Source organism: Rhea americana, unplaced genomic scaffold (assembly GCF_003343005.1).
Source record: "Rhea americana isolate MKP2758 unplaced genomic scaffold, rheAme1 scaffold_0, whole genome shotgun sequence".
Classification (NCBI taxonomy): domain Eukaryota; kingdom Metazoa; phylum Chordata; class Aves; order Rheiformes; family Rheidae; genus Rhea; species Rhea americana.
Window position 1 is genome coordinate 883,559 of NW_028185037.1, and position 13,717 is coordinate 897,275.

General features: G+C 41.5%; 1 protein-coding gene across 1 annotated transcript in view; it reads left to right on the plus strand.

Annotated features, from left to right (window-relative positions):
• Nucleotides 1–12,135, plus strand: part of STK3 (serine/threonine kinase 3) — a 154,708-nt gene extending 142,573 nt beyond the window's left edge. Inside the window, exon 12 of the mRNA XM_085298254.1 lies at nt 7,884–12,135. Coding sequence (XP_085154380.1) covers nt 7,884–8,042 — 159 coding nt within the window. The 3' untranslated portion in view covers nt 8,043–12,135. The remainder of the gene's footprint in view (nt 1–7,883) is intronic.
• Nucleotides 12,136–13,717: the final 1,582 nt, after the last annotated feature.

Below are 13,717 nucleotides of genomic sequence, written 5' to 3' on the forward strand. Positions count from 1 at the left end.
AAAAGAAAACTTTGCTCAGGAGAGGTAAAGGAACAGCTAGAATGGAGAGAAAGTTCGTTCGTCTTACCCGAGGCCACTAACAACACAAAACAATTCAAGGCATGCACTGGTTAAATCTTAGAAAGTGCTATAGGCAACCCACTTTTGCAATTGCCATAGAAAATTATTGTTGTTAGCCATTCTGTTGATAGTTCATATTGCAGGAATTACTAGCAGATGGGAAAATAGATGACTCAGAATACAGTATTAGCAATCCATATTTTTTAAATCAAAGGCCTCTAATAAGGCATGTAGCATCTGTAAGATTCATTTAAGCAGTTGCTAGGAAGAATTTGTTTTTTCAAGTAAACACAACAAACTTAATATAGATTATTTTTTGATTGAATATCTATTTTCTTAACAGTTTAAACCCTGAAAATGCATTTGCTTGTTTTCGTTGCACCAGCTTAATGGCAGTATCCCATAATTTAGTTTGATAGACTGGAGGTTTGTGATGGTAATTCATGCATTATGGAATTACTAATGAAATCTAATTTTATCATATTGAAAACATCACAGGCCTAGAGCTTTTATTTATCTCTGTGAGCTGTCAAGGGTGGATTAAGATTATAGTGCGCTATATCCACCAAAACCTTGGCTTTCACCCCCTGAAAAGTTTGGATGGCTACGGATATGTGCTGGCCAAGTGCAGTTAATGAGTTCCAGCCTCTGTTGTCCAGACCCCTTCACCTAAATTCATGGAGTGTAAGCGCCCCCCGAGTACCTCAGATGCATTGCTTTCTTCCTGACTCCTGTGCTGGAAACAGGTGAAAGCCAGTAGTCAGGATCTGCATTGCACCACTTGAGTTGATGACTTCTGAGAGTCCATTTTTGGTTGAACACTATCTCTTTCCTTCTTAGATATTGCTACAGAATCCCAGCCTTTAGCAGGCAGGCATATAGATTTTCCAGTTGCCCATTTTGGCCTGTTTTTCCTTCAGTATGACTTGACCGTGGTTGCAAACAGAATACAAAGGGTTTGGTATGGGTCCTGCTACAGGTAGAAGAATTAATGACTGCAAATAATTATTCTGTAGTCTGCTGAAAATACTGATCCAAATGAAGCTAGTCTGTCTGGGATGCAAGAAGTTAGGCTGAAATAAGTAAAAGTTGCTTCATTTGACTTACTGGAGTTTAGTTCTGAGAGACAGCCACAGCAGTATGTGAGGAAATAATTCCTTCTCTATCATTTTTTGATGAAGACATGTTTAAAAAACCCCAGAAACCTGAAGGATAAAGACATTTTTTGCACAGAAAATAATCTTCTGATGAAATGCTAAAATGCAGTAAGGTTCACATACCTTGCATGATAGTATTGCATTTTTTCAGCTACAAAACTCATCTCTGCTTCTAAAATTACAGATAGTAGTGAAGAGCAATGGTTCCTGCCACCTTCACACAGGGAAAGCATATCTATCTCTGGAGAGCTAATAGCTGTGATATGAGCTTTGATCACCTTGTGGTTTGTTACCAAAATCCTGTAGGAACTTCTCTTTGCCTAATAACTTGCAGGCTAACTGTCCCAACTTCCGAATTTTTAACTTATCCCAAGTTAAGATCTCAATAGTGAAGATGGTCACATTAAAAAAGGTTTGCTAACAATTCTTAATCTGTTCTTGTGCTTTCTGACTTATATATGTAGCCTTCATTGGAAATGTCTCTAACCCTATTATGAGTAAGTTGAAAAATGGCTCAGGAGGAGGCAAATAGTTGGCCTCCCATTTGCAAGAAGTCTGAGATAATTTATGCCAGGTTTCCACACTTAGTAGCTCCTAAGAGGAGCCTAAGTGGTGTGGCTGGGTTGCCTTTTCTAAAGATTATTACTGAAAATTGTGAGTACAGGAACAAATTCAGCTATGGTTTTATTTTATGCTGGTTGTCTTCAGTTCAATTTGGTGTTGCTTGAAAGATCTTTAGCCAGAGGAAGCCTGGGGTAACTGGGCTCCTTTCTGTTTGGACACCTTTCTTCTGACAGGATCTCCCCCTAAAGCAGCAAGAGAGAAGGGAGCTAATAGCAGTCAGCTTATATTGCTGCGAGCTTCCTCTGTGAGAGCAGCTCTCAACTGACCTCTTCATGGGCAAAATCCATTTCCTTTGGTACAGCAAAGCAGAGTAGATAATTTCATTCTGACTTGTTTGGATGAAGCTATGGCTTCAACTTGTAGAAGACATTATTCAATGTTATCTGGCTCTGGAGATTGCTTTGCTTTCTTTTCTCCCTCTTCCCTTAGGCTCTCTCTTCAGTTATTAGATTAACAAGCATACCTTTCAGGAAAAAAAATATATATATTTTTTCCTCTACATACTTAATTTCTTATATTGGAAAACTAACTATGCATACCCACTCTAGAAGACTCTTCGTATGTATAAAACAGGTATACACATCTGTTTCCAGATATTATATATTGCTACAGGTAATTGATGCATTCATGGTGTTACAGGTTCTAATCTGACCTGTTGCTTTCCCAAAGCCATGTGAGTACATGGCGATATGAAGGATCCTCGTGAAGGCAAATGCTGTTACTGGAAGCTCATTCCAGTAAAGCCTAGTAAAGAGGGCTTTAAGCTAGGTAGAAAGGGGGAGGGAGGGGTGTCATAGAGACAGGGTAATCAACAAAACACAACTCAAGTTGGGGGGCCTCCAGCGGGTGCATGCAGCTGGGGATGTGCGTTTGGGACATGGCTATGGGGGACTCCAGTACACCGTTCCTGGGAAACCTGCAGGCATGACCACCTCTTTGAAATGCCTGTACACCAATGCACGCAGCATGGGGAACAAACAGGAGGAGCTGGAGATCTGCGTGCGGTCGCAGGGCCATGATCTCGTTGCAGTCACGGAGACATGGTGGGATAGCTCCCATGGCTGGAATGTTGCCATGGATGGCTATGGGCTTTTTAGGAGAGACAGGCCAGGGAGGCGAGGTGGTGGAGTTGCTCTTTATGTGAGAGAGCAACTGGAATGCATCGAGCTCTGCCTAGGCGGGGAGGAGGAGGAGGCAGTCGAGAGCTTATGGGTAAAGATCAAAGGGCAGGCTAACATGGGAGACACTGTTGTGGGTGTCTACTGCAGGCCACCTGACCAGGAAGAGAAAGTTGATGAGGCCTTCTATAGGCAGCTGGAGGTAGCCTCACGATCACAAGCCCTGTTCTCCTGGGGGACTTCAACCACCCTGACATCTGGAGGGACTACACAGCAAGGCACAAGCAGTCCAGGAGGCTCCTGCAACACATTGATGGTAACTTCTTGTCACAAATGGTGGCAGAGCCTATGAGGAAGGGTGTCCTGCTGGACCTTGTCCTTACCAACAGAGAGGGACTTGTTAGAGATGTGAAGGTTGGGGGCAGCCTTGGCTGCAGTGACCACAGGATGGTGGAGTTCAGGATCCTGCAGGAAAGAAGTAAGGCAACAAGCAGGATTGCAACTCTGGACTTCAGGAGAGCGGACTTTGGGTCTTCAGAGACCTACTTGGTGGAGTCTTATGGGTTAAGGCCCTAGAAGGAAGGGGGGTCCAGGAGAGCTGACTTGTATTCAAAAATCACTTCCTCCAAGCTCAACAGTGGTGCATCCCTATGAGTAAGAAGTGCGGCAAAAGGGGCAGGAGATCTGCATTGGTGAGCAAGGAGCTCTTAGCCAAATTCAGACAGAAGAAGAAAGTACACAGAATGTGGAAGAGGGGACAGGCAACTTGGGAGAATTACAGGCATGCAGTTAGAGTATGTAGAGATGCAGCGAGGAAGGCTAAGGCCCAGCTGGAATAGAGTCTGGCAAGGAATGTTAAGGACAACAGGAAGGGCTTCTTCAAATACATCAGCAGCAAGAGGAGCACTAGGGAAAATGTGGGCCCACTCCTGAATGGGGCGGGGGCCCTGGTGACAAGGGATACAGAGAAGGCAGAATTACTGAATGCCTTCTTTGCGTCAGTCTTCACYGCTAAGGGCAGCCCCCAGGAAGCCCAGAGCCTGGACGTGAGGGAGAAAGTCTGGAGAAGGGAAGACTTTCATTGGTTGAGGGGGATAGGATTAGAGACCTTCTGGGCAGGCTAGACATCCACAAATCCATGGGCCTGGATAGGATGCACCCACGGGTACTGAGGGAGCTGGCGGATGTTGTTGCCAGGCCGCTGTCCATCATCTTTGAAAAGTCATGGAGATCAGGAGAGGTGCCTGAGGACTGGAAGAAAGCCAGTGTCACTCCAGTCTTCAAAAAGGGCAAGAAGGAGGACCCAGGCAACTGTAGGCCAGTCAGCCTCATCTCCATCCCTGCAAAGGTGATGGAGCAGCTCATTCTGGATGTCATCTCCAGACATACAGAGGAAAAGAAGGTGATCAGGGGTAGCCAGCATGGATTCACCAAGGGGAAATCCTGCTTAACCAACCTGAGAGCCTTCTATGATGGAGTGAATGGCTGGGTAGATGAGGGCAGAGCAGTGGACATTGTGTACMTTGACTTCAGSAAGGCTTTTGACACTGTCTCCCATGGCATCCTCCTAGATAAGCTCGGGAAGCGTGGGTTAGACAAGTGTACAGTGAGGTGGCTTGAGAACTGGCTGAAAGGCAGAGCTCAGAGGGTCATCATCAGTGGCGTGGAGTCCAGTTGGAGGCCTGTGGCTAGTGGTGTCCCCCAGGGCTCAGTACTGGGTCCCATCCTGTTCAACTTCTTCATCAATGACCTGGATGAGGGGACTGAGTGCCTTCTCAGCAAGTTTGCTGATGATAGCAAGCTGGGAGGAGAGGCTGACACACCAGAGGGCTGTGCTGCCATTCAGAGAGACCTGGCCAGGCTGGAGAGCTGGACAGAGAGGAACCTCCTGAGGTTCAACAAGGGCAAGTGCAGAGTCCTGCACCTAGGGAGAAATAACCCTAGGCACCAGTACAAGCTGGGGGCTGACCTTCTGGAGAGCAGCTCTGCAGAGAAGGACCTGGGATGACAAGTTGACCATGAGCCAGTAATGTGCCCTTGTGGCCAAGAGAGCCAATGGTCTCCTGGGGTGCATTGGGAAGACTGTTGCCAGCAGGTGGAGGGAGGTGATCCTGCCCCTCTGCTCAGCCCTGGGGAGGCCTCATCTTGAGTCCTGTGTCCAGTCCTGGGCTCCCCAGTACAAGAGAGACATGGAGCTACTGGAGAGAGTCCAGCTGTAGGGCTGCAAAGATGATCAGAGGGCTGGAGCACCTGCCCTATGAGGAACGGCTGTGAGAGCTGGGGCTGTTTAGCCTGGGGAAGAGAAGACTGAGGGGGGATCTTATCAGTGTGTAGAAGTACCTGAAGGGAGGGTGTCAGGGGGACAGGGACAAACTCTTTTCAGTTGTCCTGTGTGACAGGACAAGAGGCAATGGGCAGAAATTGAAGCACAGGAAGTTCTGCCTGACCGTGAGGGGGAATTTCTTCCCTGTGAGAGTGACGGAGCACTGGCACAGGTTGCCCAGAGAGGTTGTGGAGTCTCCTTCTCTGGAGATATTCAAGGCCCGCCTGGATGCAACCCTGTCTAGAATGCTCTTGGTGACCCTGCTGAGCAGGGAGGTTGGAGTAGATGATCTCCAGAGGTCCCTTCCAACCTTACTGATTCTATGATTCTATGATTGTTTTCTGGATTTGAAAAGTCAGTTTCTTTAATTTCCAGCCCAGCTGCCTGTGGTGTTTAAAGAATACTTAATTCTGTTTGCTGTCTCTATGTCTTGGTTGAAATTTAAATAAAAACTCACCTATCACATTCCTCTCTGACAATTTATGCAAAATGTTTTTCAACACAGAATAATTATGTGATCACATGAGTTTCAGTCTACTATATATATTTTAAGCCTGATGTCTACTACAGTGATTCAGGGGGCCAGATACCTGGCTACTCAAGCTGGTAGCTGGCCTGGCCCAGACCAGATAGCAGACTTCATTAGTAGTGGTCCTCATGCAGTATGCACATACACAGTTATTCATGGTGCCTTTCATAGTCCATTAACTAGTCCATGGTGTCTCAAATACGTTCCTCCTCTCACATATGCTAGAAGACATGGTTTTATTGCTCCTCTCATCTGTGTTGCTTTGAAATTGGTTAAACAGGGGAATCAGCACTGTGGTCTCTTCTCATGATATTGCAAATATCTCTGACACTCCTCTAAAGAATATCTTCAGTGAAAAGTGTCTTTAGTGTGCCAGTTACATTTAGCAGTTGGCTAAAAATGAAAGAGAATGCATTTTTTTCCTTTCTTTCTCTGAAAACAGAAAGATGGTTTTTTTGAAAGAGTCTTGGTGATTGAGGAATTACAGTTCCTTTCCCCACTCCCTTCTCACATTTATCAAATGTGAGAAATGTACCAAACTAGAGGATTTTTAATTATTTAGGAGGCAAATCCTTCTCTCCTAAGAAGCCAGACTTGTCTTTTGTCCTTGGAGAAACAAATATTACTTGATGAAGTACTGAGCCACTAAGCACGTGTGAGGTTGCTCTGAAGCGAATACTAGTGTGAGGATCTTTGGTGCCAGAAGATGTTTTGACAGTTCTGAGTTTGATTGCCAAGCGCAAAGGGGATTGCACTTGGCTGTGGGAGTGTAAACATCCTCACCTGGTTCCTTCTGAAGGAATTGCAGAATGATGCGTGTTTTCCGTGGTGAGGTGGCCTTGTAGAATTAGTTACGAGCAGATTTTGCCTTTATTAGGTATTTTCCCCATAATTCACATCTTTGTAGGAATTTCATTATTAAAATCACATTGCATGAAAATTTGCTTCTCTTTCCATATGCTCTTCTATGAATTTCTGATCTCCACTCCCTCTATATTCTGACTTTGTTTTTCGTTTACCATGTACGATGTAGTATATTAGTAGCAACCGTAACACTGGTGTTTGGACTGTATGTAGCCACATGTATTGCTAACTTACATGCCTCAGATACTAATAAAAATGTAGATCAAAAGTAGTATTGCATTCCTCAGAAGAAATGGATCCAAATGTGTTGATGGAAAATTGCCCTAGATTCATGAACTGCATATTGACTCATTAGTAGGTTGATTCAGAAAATATTTTCTTTTTTTTTTCTCTGAGTTAGGTGGTATGCTTGTTTGTGGTGTCAGAATATTGGCAAACAAAGTAAGGATTGTCCCTTTCCTAGGATGAAATTCCTTGTGCTGTTTGATGTTGATATACTTCGCACTTTCTTTCACACTCATTTTTACACTGAGTATTGCTGCATCCCTGGCAAGAAATAGAAAGGCAGAGAAGCACCAAACTTCCCCATGAAAAAATACATAGGCCAATCAAAGGACTGAATTCCAAATGTCGATATTTTCATGCAAGGGCAAATGGGGCAGCAGTGCCCGAAGGGCCCGGTTCTGTGGGCAGATTCCGGCCGCTGTTATTTGCAGTGCCCAGCAGGGCAGCGAGACTGTTTATTTTTAAATGACCCATTGGTCTTTAATTTTTGTATAAGTTCTAAGCAAGTAATGAACTGTTCAACGCTGTGAGAAAATACTTCTGTGGGAGACTAAGGTTCTGTAAAAAAGCATTTGATTAAGCAGTTTGTATATATGAATATAATTATGTCTATACTATGACAAGTTTTTTTCAGATTAATGAATTTAACTCCAGACCTTTAATTTATTTGCCATCTATTTATAAACTTTACAAAGTGATTTTTTTAAAATGTACAGAGTGTGTGTGTTTTTATGCTATTAAACTTACTATAGCACATATCAGTGCTTTTTGTTTTATAGTTATATGCATATATATGCATACACAAAAAAGCATATAGAACTTTTCAAATGTAAATTAAATTCTTATGAAAGGTGGTGAGTTTCATTGTTGTAAATACTTTTTAATCTTTGGGGTTTTTCTTTTTTTTCTTGGTTGATTTACAGTTAAAGAATCTAAGTTTAGAAGAACTACAGATGAGATTAAAGGCTTTGGACCCTATGATGGAACGGGAAATTGAAGAGCTTCGTCAGAGATACACTGCAAAGAGGCAACCTATCCTAGATGCAATGGATGCAAAGAAAAGACGACAACAAAATTTCTGAATTTGTTTTACTTTTGTTCAGAGATAATGTCATGAGTCAGTGTGGACACTGGTAACTGTAAGTCTGAAGGAATTCCGAGAATTTTTTTTTTAAAAGAAAGCAACCTTTCAAATTTTCCTTCACAAATGATGACGATTGGAGCAGTGAAAGAGCACACGTATGCTATTCTGCAAAGGCAGTAAAGCACATTACCACTTGTTATATTTTCAAATGTTTGATGTAATAGAAGTTCAGTCTATTACTTCCTAATCTTTTTTCAACTGTATAGTGGTAATTTTGTGTTGTACATTAGGAGTTGTGTTTTGGAGCCCCTGGAACTATTTCTTGATTGTGCAACACTACAGAGCCTTATGTTGCAATATATTTTGCTCTCATTTAGTAGCGTATTTATTATGTAATCTTTGGTTATCCTATTTATTTTATGCCTGTTTACTTTTTTTATTAGGAAGTGTTAGGATAATATAGTGGAGAGCAGAGCCAGGTCAGATAAAATTGGTATTGTAGTATGATACAAAAGCTCACCACTATATTGTCTTCTAAAACTCCAATTTCAGCAAGCATCTTAATTCAGGACAGCACTTGAATGTGTATCCAGTCTGTTCAGATCGATAAGATTTAAGCATAAACTAAATGATAGGCACATGTCTTAACTGCTGTCCTGAATCAAGGACTGTGGCTGTGGTTGAGCAATGTAGTTGTTATACTAGAGAGAGTTCTTTTAGAGAGTATTTCTGTCATCTTTACGCACACTGAATGATCTCTTACTAAACAAGAAAACAAGTGCCTAGTCAGTTTTGATTTTCCGGAATTCAGGAGAAGCAATAATTGCAGTCACTCCTACAGTGTAGATTTCCAATTGCTATTGCAGTTTGGAGCAGTAGAAACTCCTGTTTTGCACCACAATTTTATAATGAAGTAACAATGACACTTTTTGGATCTTTTTTTTTTTTTTTTTTCATTTAATTTTTTATCACTGTCTTGGGGGAAGAGGAAGTTATTGGTGGTTTGGTTTGGTTTCACATTATAGACATTAAGGGTTAGTAATTTTAAAAGCCAAAGAAAATCAACCGAATATTTAAGTACTAAAAAGAAGCAGTGTTTTGCAGTACTCTGAGGGCTCTGTCCTGCAATCACTAAGCGTTAAAAACTCCTGTAGTCTTCTGTGGATATATCTTGGGGAATCAGAAATACAGGATCAAGCTCTAAGTATCTTTTTACAGGTTTTCTCTCTGGTTCATGTTGTGTTATATCTAGTAGGTAGAATTTACCATATTGCAAGAAATAGTTCAGACTTAGCAGAAAATGTGATCCACTTTCTGAACTATCTACTGTGTTCTCTATTGATATCTTTACAATTGTTGCCTTTTATGTAATTAACTTTACTGTGATAGTCATATTTCTTTAAACAATACGGCTGAAGAGATCTTTACTTGCAGCCTTCAACTGTTCATTTTTTAATGGTGACTACTGTATGGGCATCTTCTGTTAAATATTTTCTGGAAGTTAGTAATCATCTCATACCTCTTAACATTTACTGTCATCATACATGGACCATTCAGATGGAACAGTGCAGATTTTGGAGATGGTGCAGTGTATTACAGAGTTTAAGCAAAAGGGAAACAAAATTTTAAACAGTTCAGCATATTACAGCCGTGCTGGGACCAGAGTTTGCTTTTGAGCTATCTACAGCCGTTGTTGTCAATTGTCGTTCTGTGCATGTGTTTGTGTGCACACCACGCTCTAACATGTAAAGTCAAATAAATTTTAATTGTGATTATTAAAACATCCTTATCCTCAGCTCTCTTTATGCTTCCTAAAATAATGATCATCCCTTACGAAGAAATAAGAACAGAGAAGAGCCATAAAAATTACTTTAAGCAAAATAAATACACTTTGTAGTCTTAGGTCTCGCATTTATACAATGAAATGTCAAGTAAAAAGTATAATCATATCACTGTATCATTTGATTATAATGATAATGCAACAAAAACCAGCATCAACTCCCTTAATTAGTACAGTTATTTATTTAAAATTTATTCCCAATTCCTGAACTTTCTGTTCTCAAAAACTCTGTTATTTATACACAAAAGCAAATGTATGAAACAGAAAGATTTAAGCCATCAGGGGTGAAAACTAACTTGTCTTTTATTGGTATAGGCATACCAATACCAAGCAAAATGGCACTGTGCAGCATTCTTATTTGCATCTTTAGTAGGTTTCTTTTCCCTTACTCTCTTAAACTTACAAACTGATTTTGAATAATGTAGCAGAATACACACTGCAGTATAGTGATCACAATTTTCATATTTTCTGTCATGGACATTTTTGCAATGTAGTGCACGAAATACTAATTGTTAAGCCCCAGAGGGATCTAGTAAAAGGCCATTTTAGACTAGAGCTGTTGCAGTCTAACATCTGAAATGTATCAGAAGATGATGGACATCTTTGTTTTACTCCTGATCTGTATGCATAGAAGCAATTTGACTAAATTTTGTGCATGTGCATACATCCAGTTATGGATTATACACACAAGAGAAAAATCTAAAAGAGTGGAATAAATCAAAATTCTGATGAGATATTTAAAATGGCTGAAAAATAACTTCTGAGTTGTTTGGATAGATGCAGGAAGTCTTGAGACCAAAGAGTACTTCCAGCAATTAATACAGAATTAGTGGTGTTGCCATCTGATATGGTACACACTCTAGTCAATATAAAGCTGTCTTTGGCTTCAGAAGCCAGCTTATCAGGTTCTAAATTAAATGTAGGAATAACATACAGAACTAGATTTTGTATTAAGAAATGGATACAATTTATTTTTTCTTCTGTTCTTGTAAGTGAATCAAATCATCTCTGTGAATGACTACACATCTCCACTGGTGAATGAGCATCCCTATAAAGGAAAGTAGATAGTGCAATAAATAAGATATTTTAATAGCAAAGAAAGACTTGCAGCAAATCTAATAGAACTACTGACAAGTTAACTTTCAATAAGGTTTTAACCCAGCATTTTCTTGTTTGCTTCTGATTCTCTATGTTTAAGTTAGTAAGTTAAAAAAAAAAAAGACCAAACAAAAAAAACCACTTGTAATGAAAACTAATTTCTTAGGTATAATTATTGTCTTGTTCATTCTAACTGAAGCTAAATTGTGTTAATAATAACTATTAAAGTTCATTTACATAGCCTTCTCTCATGCTTAAATTTCCTTTCTATAATATTGTGAGCCCAGCTGTGAGCACAGATAACYGTATCTCTAAAAGTCAGGTATGGAGAGGTTTTTTCCACCTGAAGACATTGATGCAAGCTCCAGAAGTCTGGGGATCATCATGGAAAGGAATAATAGGCCAGTCTCAGGACAGGAATCCCTCTCTGCAGCCTAAGCTTGCTAAAAGCCTAATCCCGAGAGCGCTGAGCAGTCCCTCAACATGGTGATGGCTGGAGGTATTCATAGACATCCTTTGCCCGAAGGTGCTAGCAGACATTAGCAGCTTTAGGTGCACCTTTGATTTCCTAGTGCAATGAGAATAGTAGTTAACGGAGGGTCTTCACTAGGGAAAGCTGCCCATGTATTTTCTGCGTTTTTTTTAAAGTATTCATTCTGTTCTAAGAATCTGTCCATAAAGACTCTCTAGTAAAAGAGATTCGTGAGCCAAACTCCTCAGCGAAATGCATTATGTTTGAAGTGACAAAATTCTACTGCTAATATGAATTAATCTGACAGCTATTGGATATTATAATTATTTACTGTTTATCCACAATAAATAATAGCTTGTCTGTATTTGCCAAGGTATATTCAGATGAGAGAACATAATGTACAATGACTCAGACTGCTGCTCTGTTCATCTGCACCATGCATTGAACTTCCTGGTATAAAAATGGCTGGTTATGAAGGGCTCAGTGCACAAGTACAGGAGATAACGTTAGTGACCATTTTGGGGCACTGGTGCTTCTAAACGGAATGTATATTGTAAAAGGTCTGTCAAACACTCTGTATGCACACTGCTTTACCAGAATGTGACAGGATGAGGGTTGAATTTTCTAAGTGTATGCTTGGTTACAAAACTATAATTAAAAAGACCTTATAACATGAAGAAAGCCTTTATTTCCTTCATTCGTAAATAATAAGGGCTTCACCTTACTGTGGCATTTCTTTCTCTGTACTTCAGAAAGCAGTGATGGGTATTTTGTAATGTCATATAGTTAATTGGGAAATCGGATTGGGGAATTTTCTGTGCCAGGAGGCGTTGCAACAGTTTTATGCCCACTCTTGCCAATGAAAGCCTCGGAGAGGACAAGTAGCATATGGAGTTTCTTACCATATCCTTGTGCCAGGTGACATAATAGCTAATTCCTTTCTGGAGAAGGCAAAATTACATTGATGGTTCTTTGTAAAGTCATTAAGTTGTGCTGGGGATGTGTTAACATTTTCTTCACAAAATGTGTTTCTTTTCTGTGGTTGGCGTATTCATTATGGAAAGGGACTCCTGTTTACATATTTCCTCCTCCTTTCCGCCCCGCTGCCATCTGGGGTCATGGAGGGATTTGACTGCAGATGATGCTGTTTTGGCAGAGACTTTCCGTGCCCCAGCCCTACACAGATATGGACATAGCTGGTTCTATCAAGAGGGCCGAATGAGCTGGATCCTGTAGTCAGGTTATCTTATAAACACTGTGCCCCACTGGAAACTGTACCACCCTCGCCTGCTTCTCCAGTCCCTCCCCTGTTGCAGCAGGGGCTTCCAGGCTCGTGGGAGGTGTGAGGAAGGACTGCGAAGTGGTGCGTGAGCAAAGGGGGGCAAACCACCCCCTGCTCACCTCACTACCAGGGAGTGGGCATGAATCTGGATGCTTGATCAGCATCAAACCGATGACTCTGGTCTGGGAAGCCTTACAGGAGCCCGCTCGCYGTTTCAGGAACGAGACTGCAGTGATGGGGCAAATGGCTTTTGATCCAGCTTTGCTCGGATGGCAGGAATTCAGCACGGCCATTGCTACTGGTGCGGATGTAGGCAGGGGCAAATAAGGGCGTTGGAAAATTGTATTTAGCCCTTGGAAAGGAAAAGGTTCCTTGTGTCTGTTTTTATATGGAGGTACAAGACAGTGTTAAGTGACCCTTAAGAAATAATGTCAACATGGCGGAAGGGTCTTTGAAAATGCCTCAGCTAGTGACCGCTCCATACGCTGTTTGCAGTCCAGTCGCGCTCTCCCTCGGCCTCCGAGGTTCTCACTGTAGGTGGTGGGCTTAGCTTTGCTGCAAGTAATGGCGAGGGTAGGAAGTCTGCATGTGCTGTAGGCCAACACTTTAAGTTCTAGCTTGGCATCAGTTTTTGTTCAGTGAAAACAGGCCTTTCTAAAAGCTCTAGATGATTTGAGAGGGTATAAATTGGGCAGTAAGCAGGGAGCTGCCTGGAGCCAGCCAACAGGAAAGAATTGGCAGGAATGAATGTCACCTGAATCTGGGCTGAAACATTGACGGTTCTGTCACCTACGGCGGATGAAACATTAATTAATGGTGCTTACCCAGCTACTGCCAACCCCGAGGGCTTTCAAAGTTTCCTTTCTTAAGCGTCAGGACTATAGAAATTGATTTTGTAAATATGCACAGCAATGTATCTGGGTATATGCTTTTCTCTGTCAACAGAATGAAATCACATGTTCTTTACCGATGATCTGGACT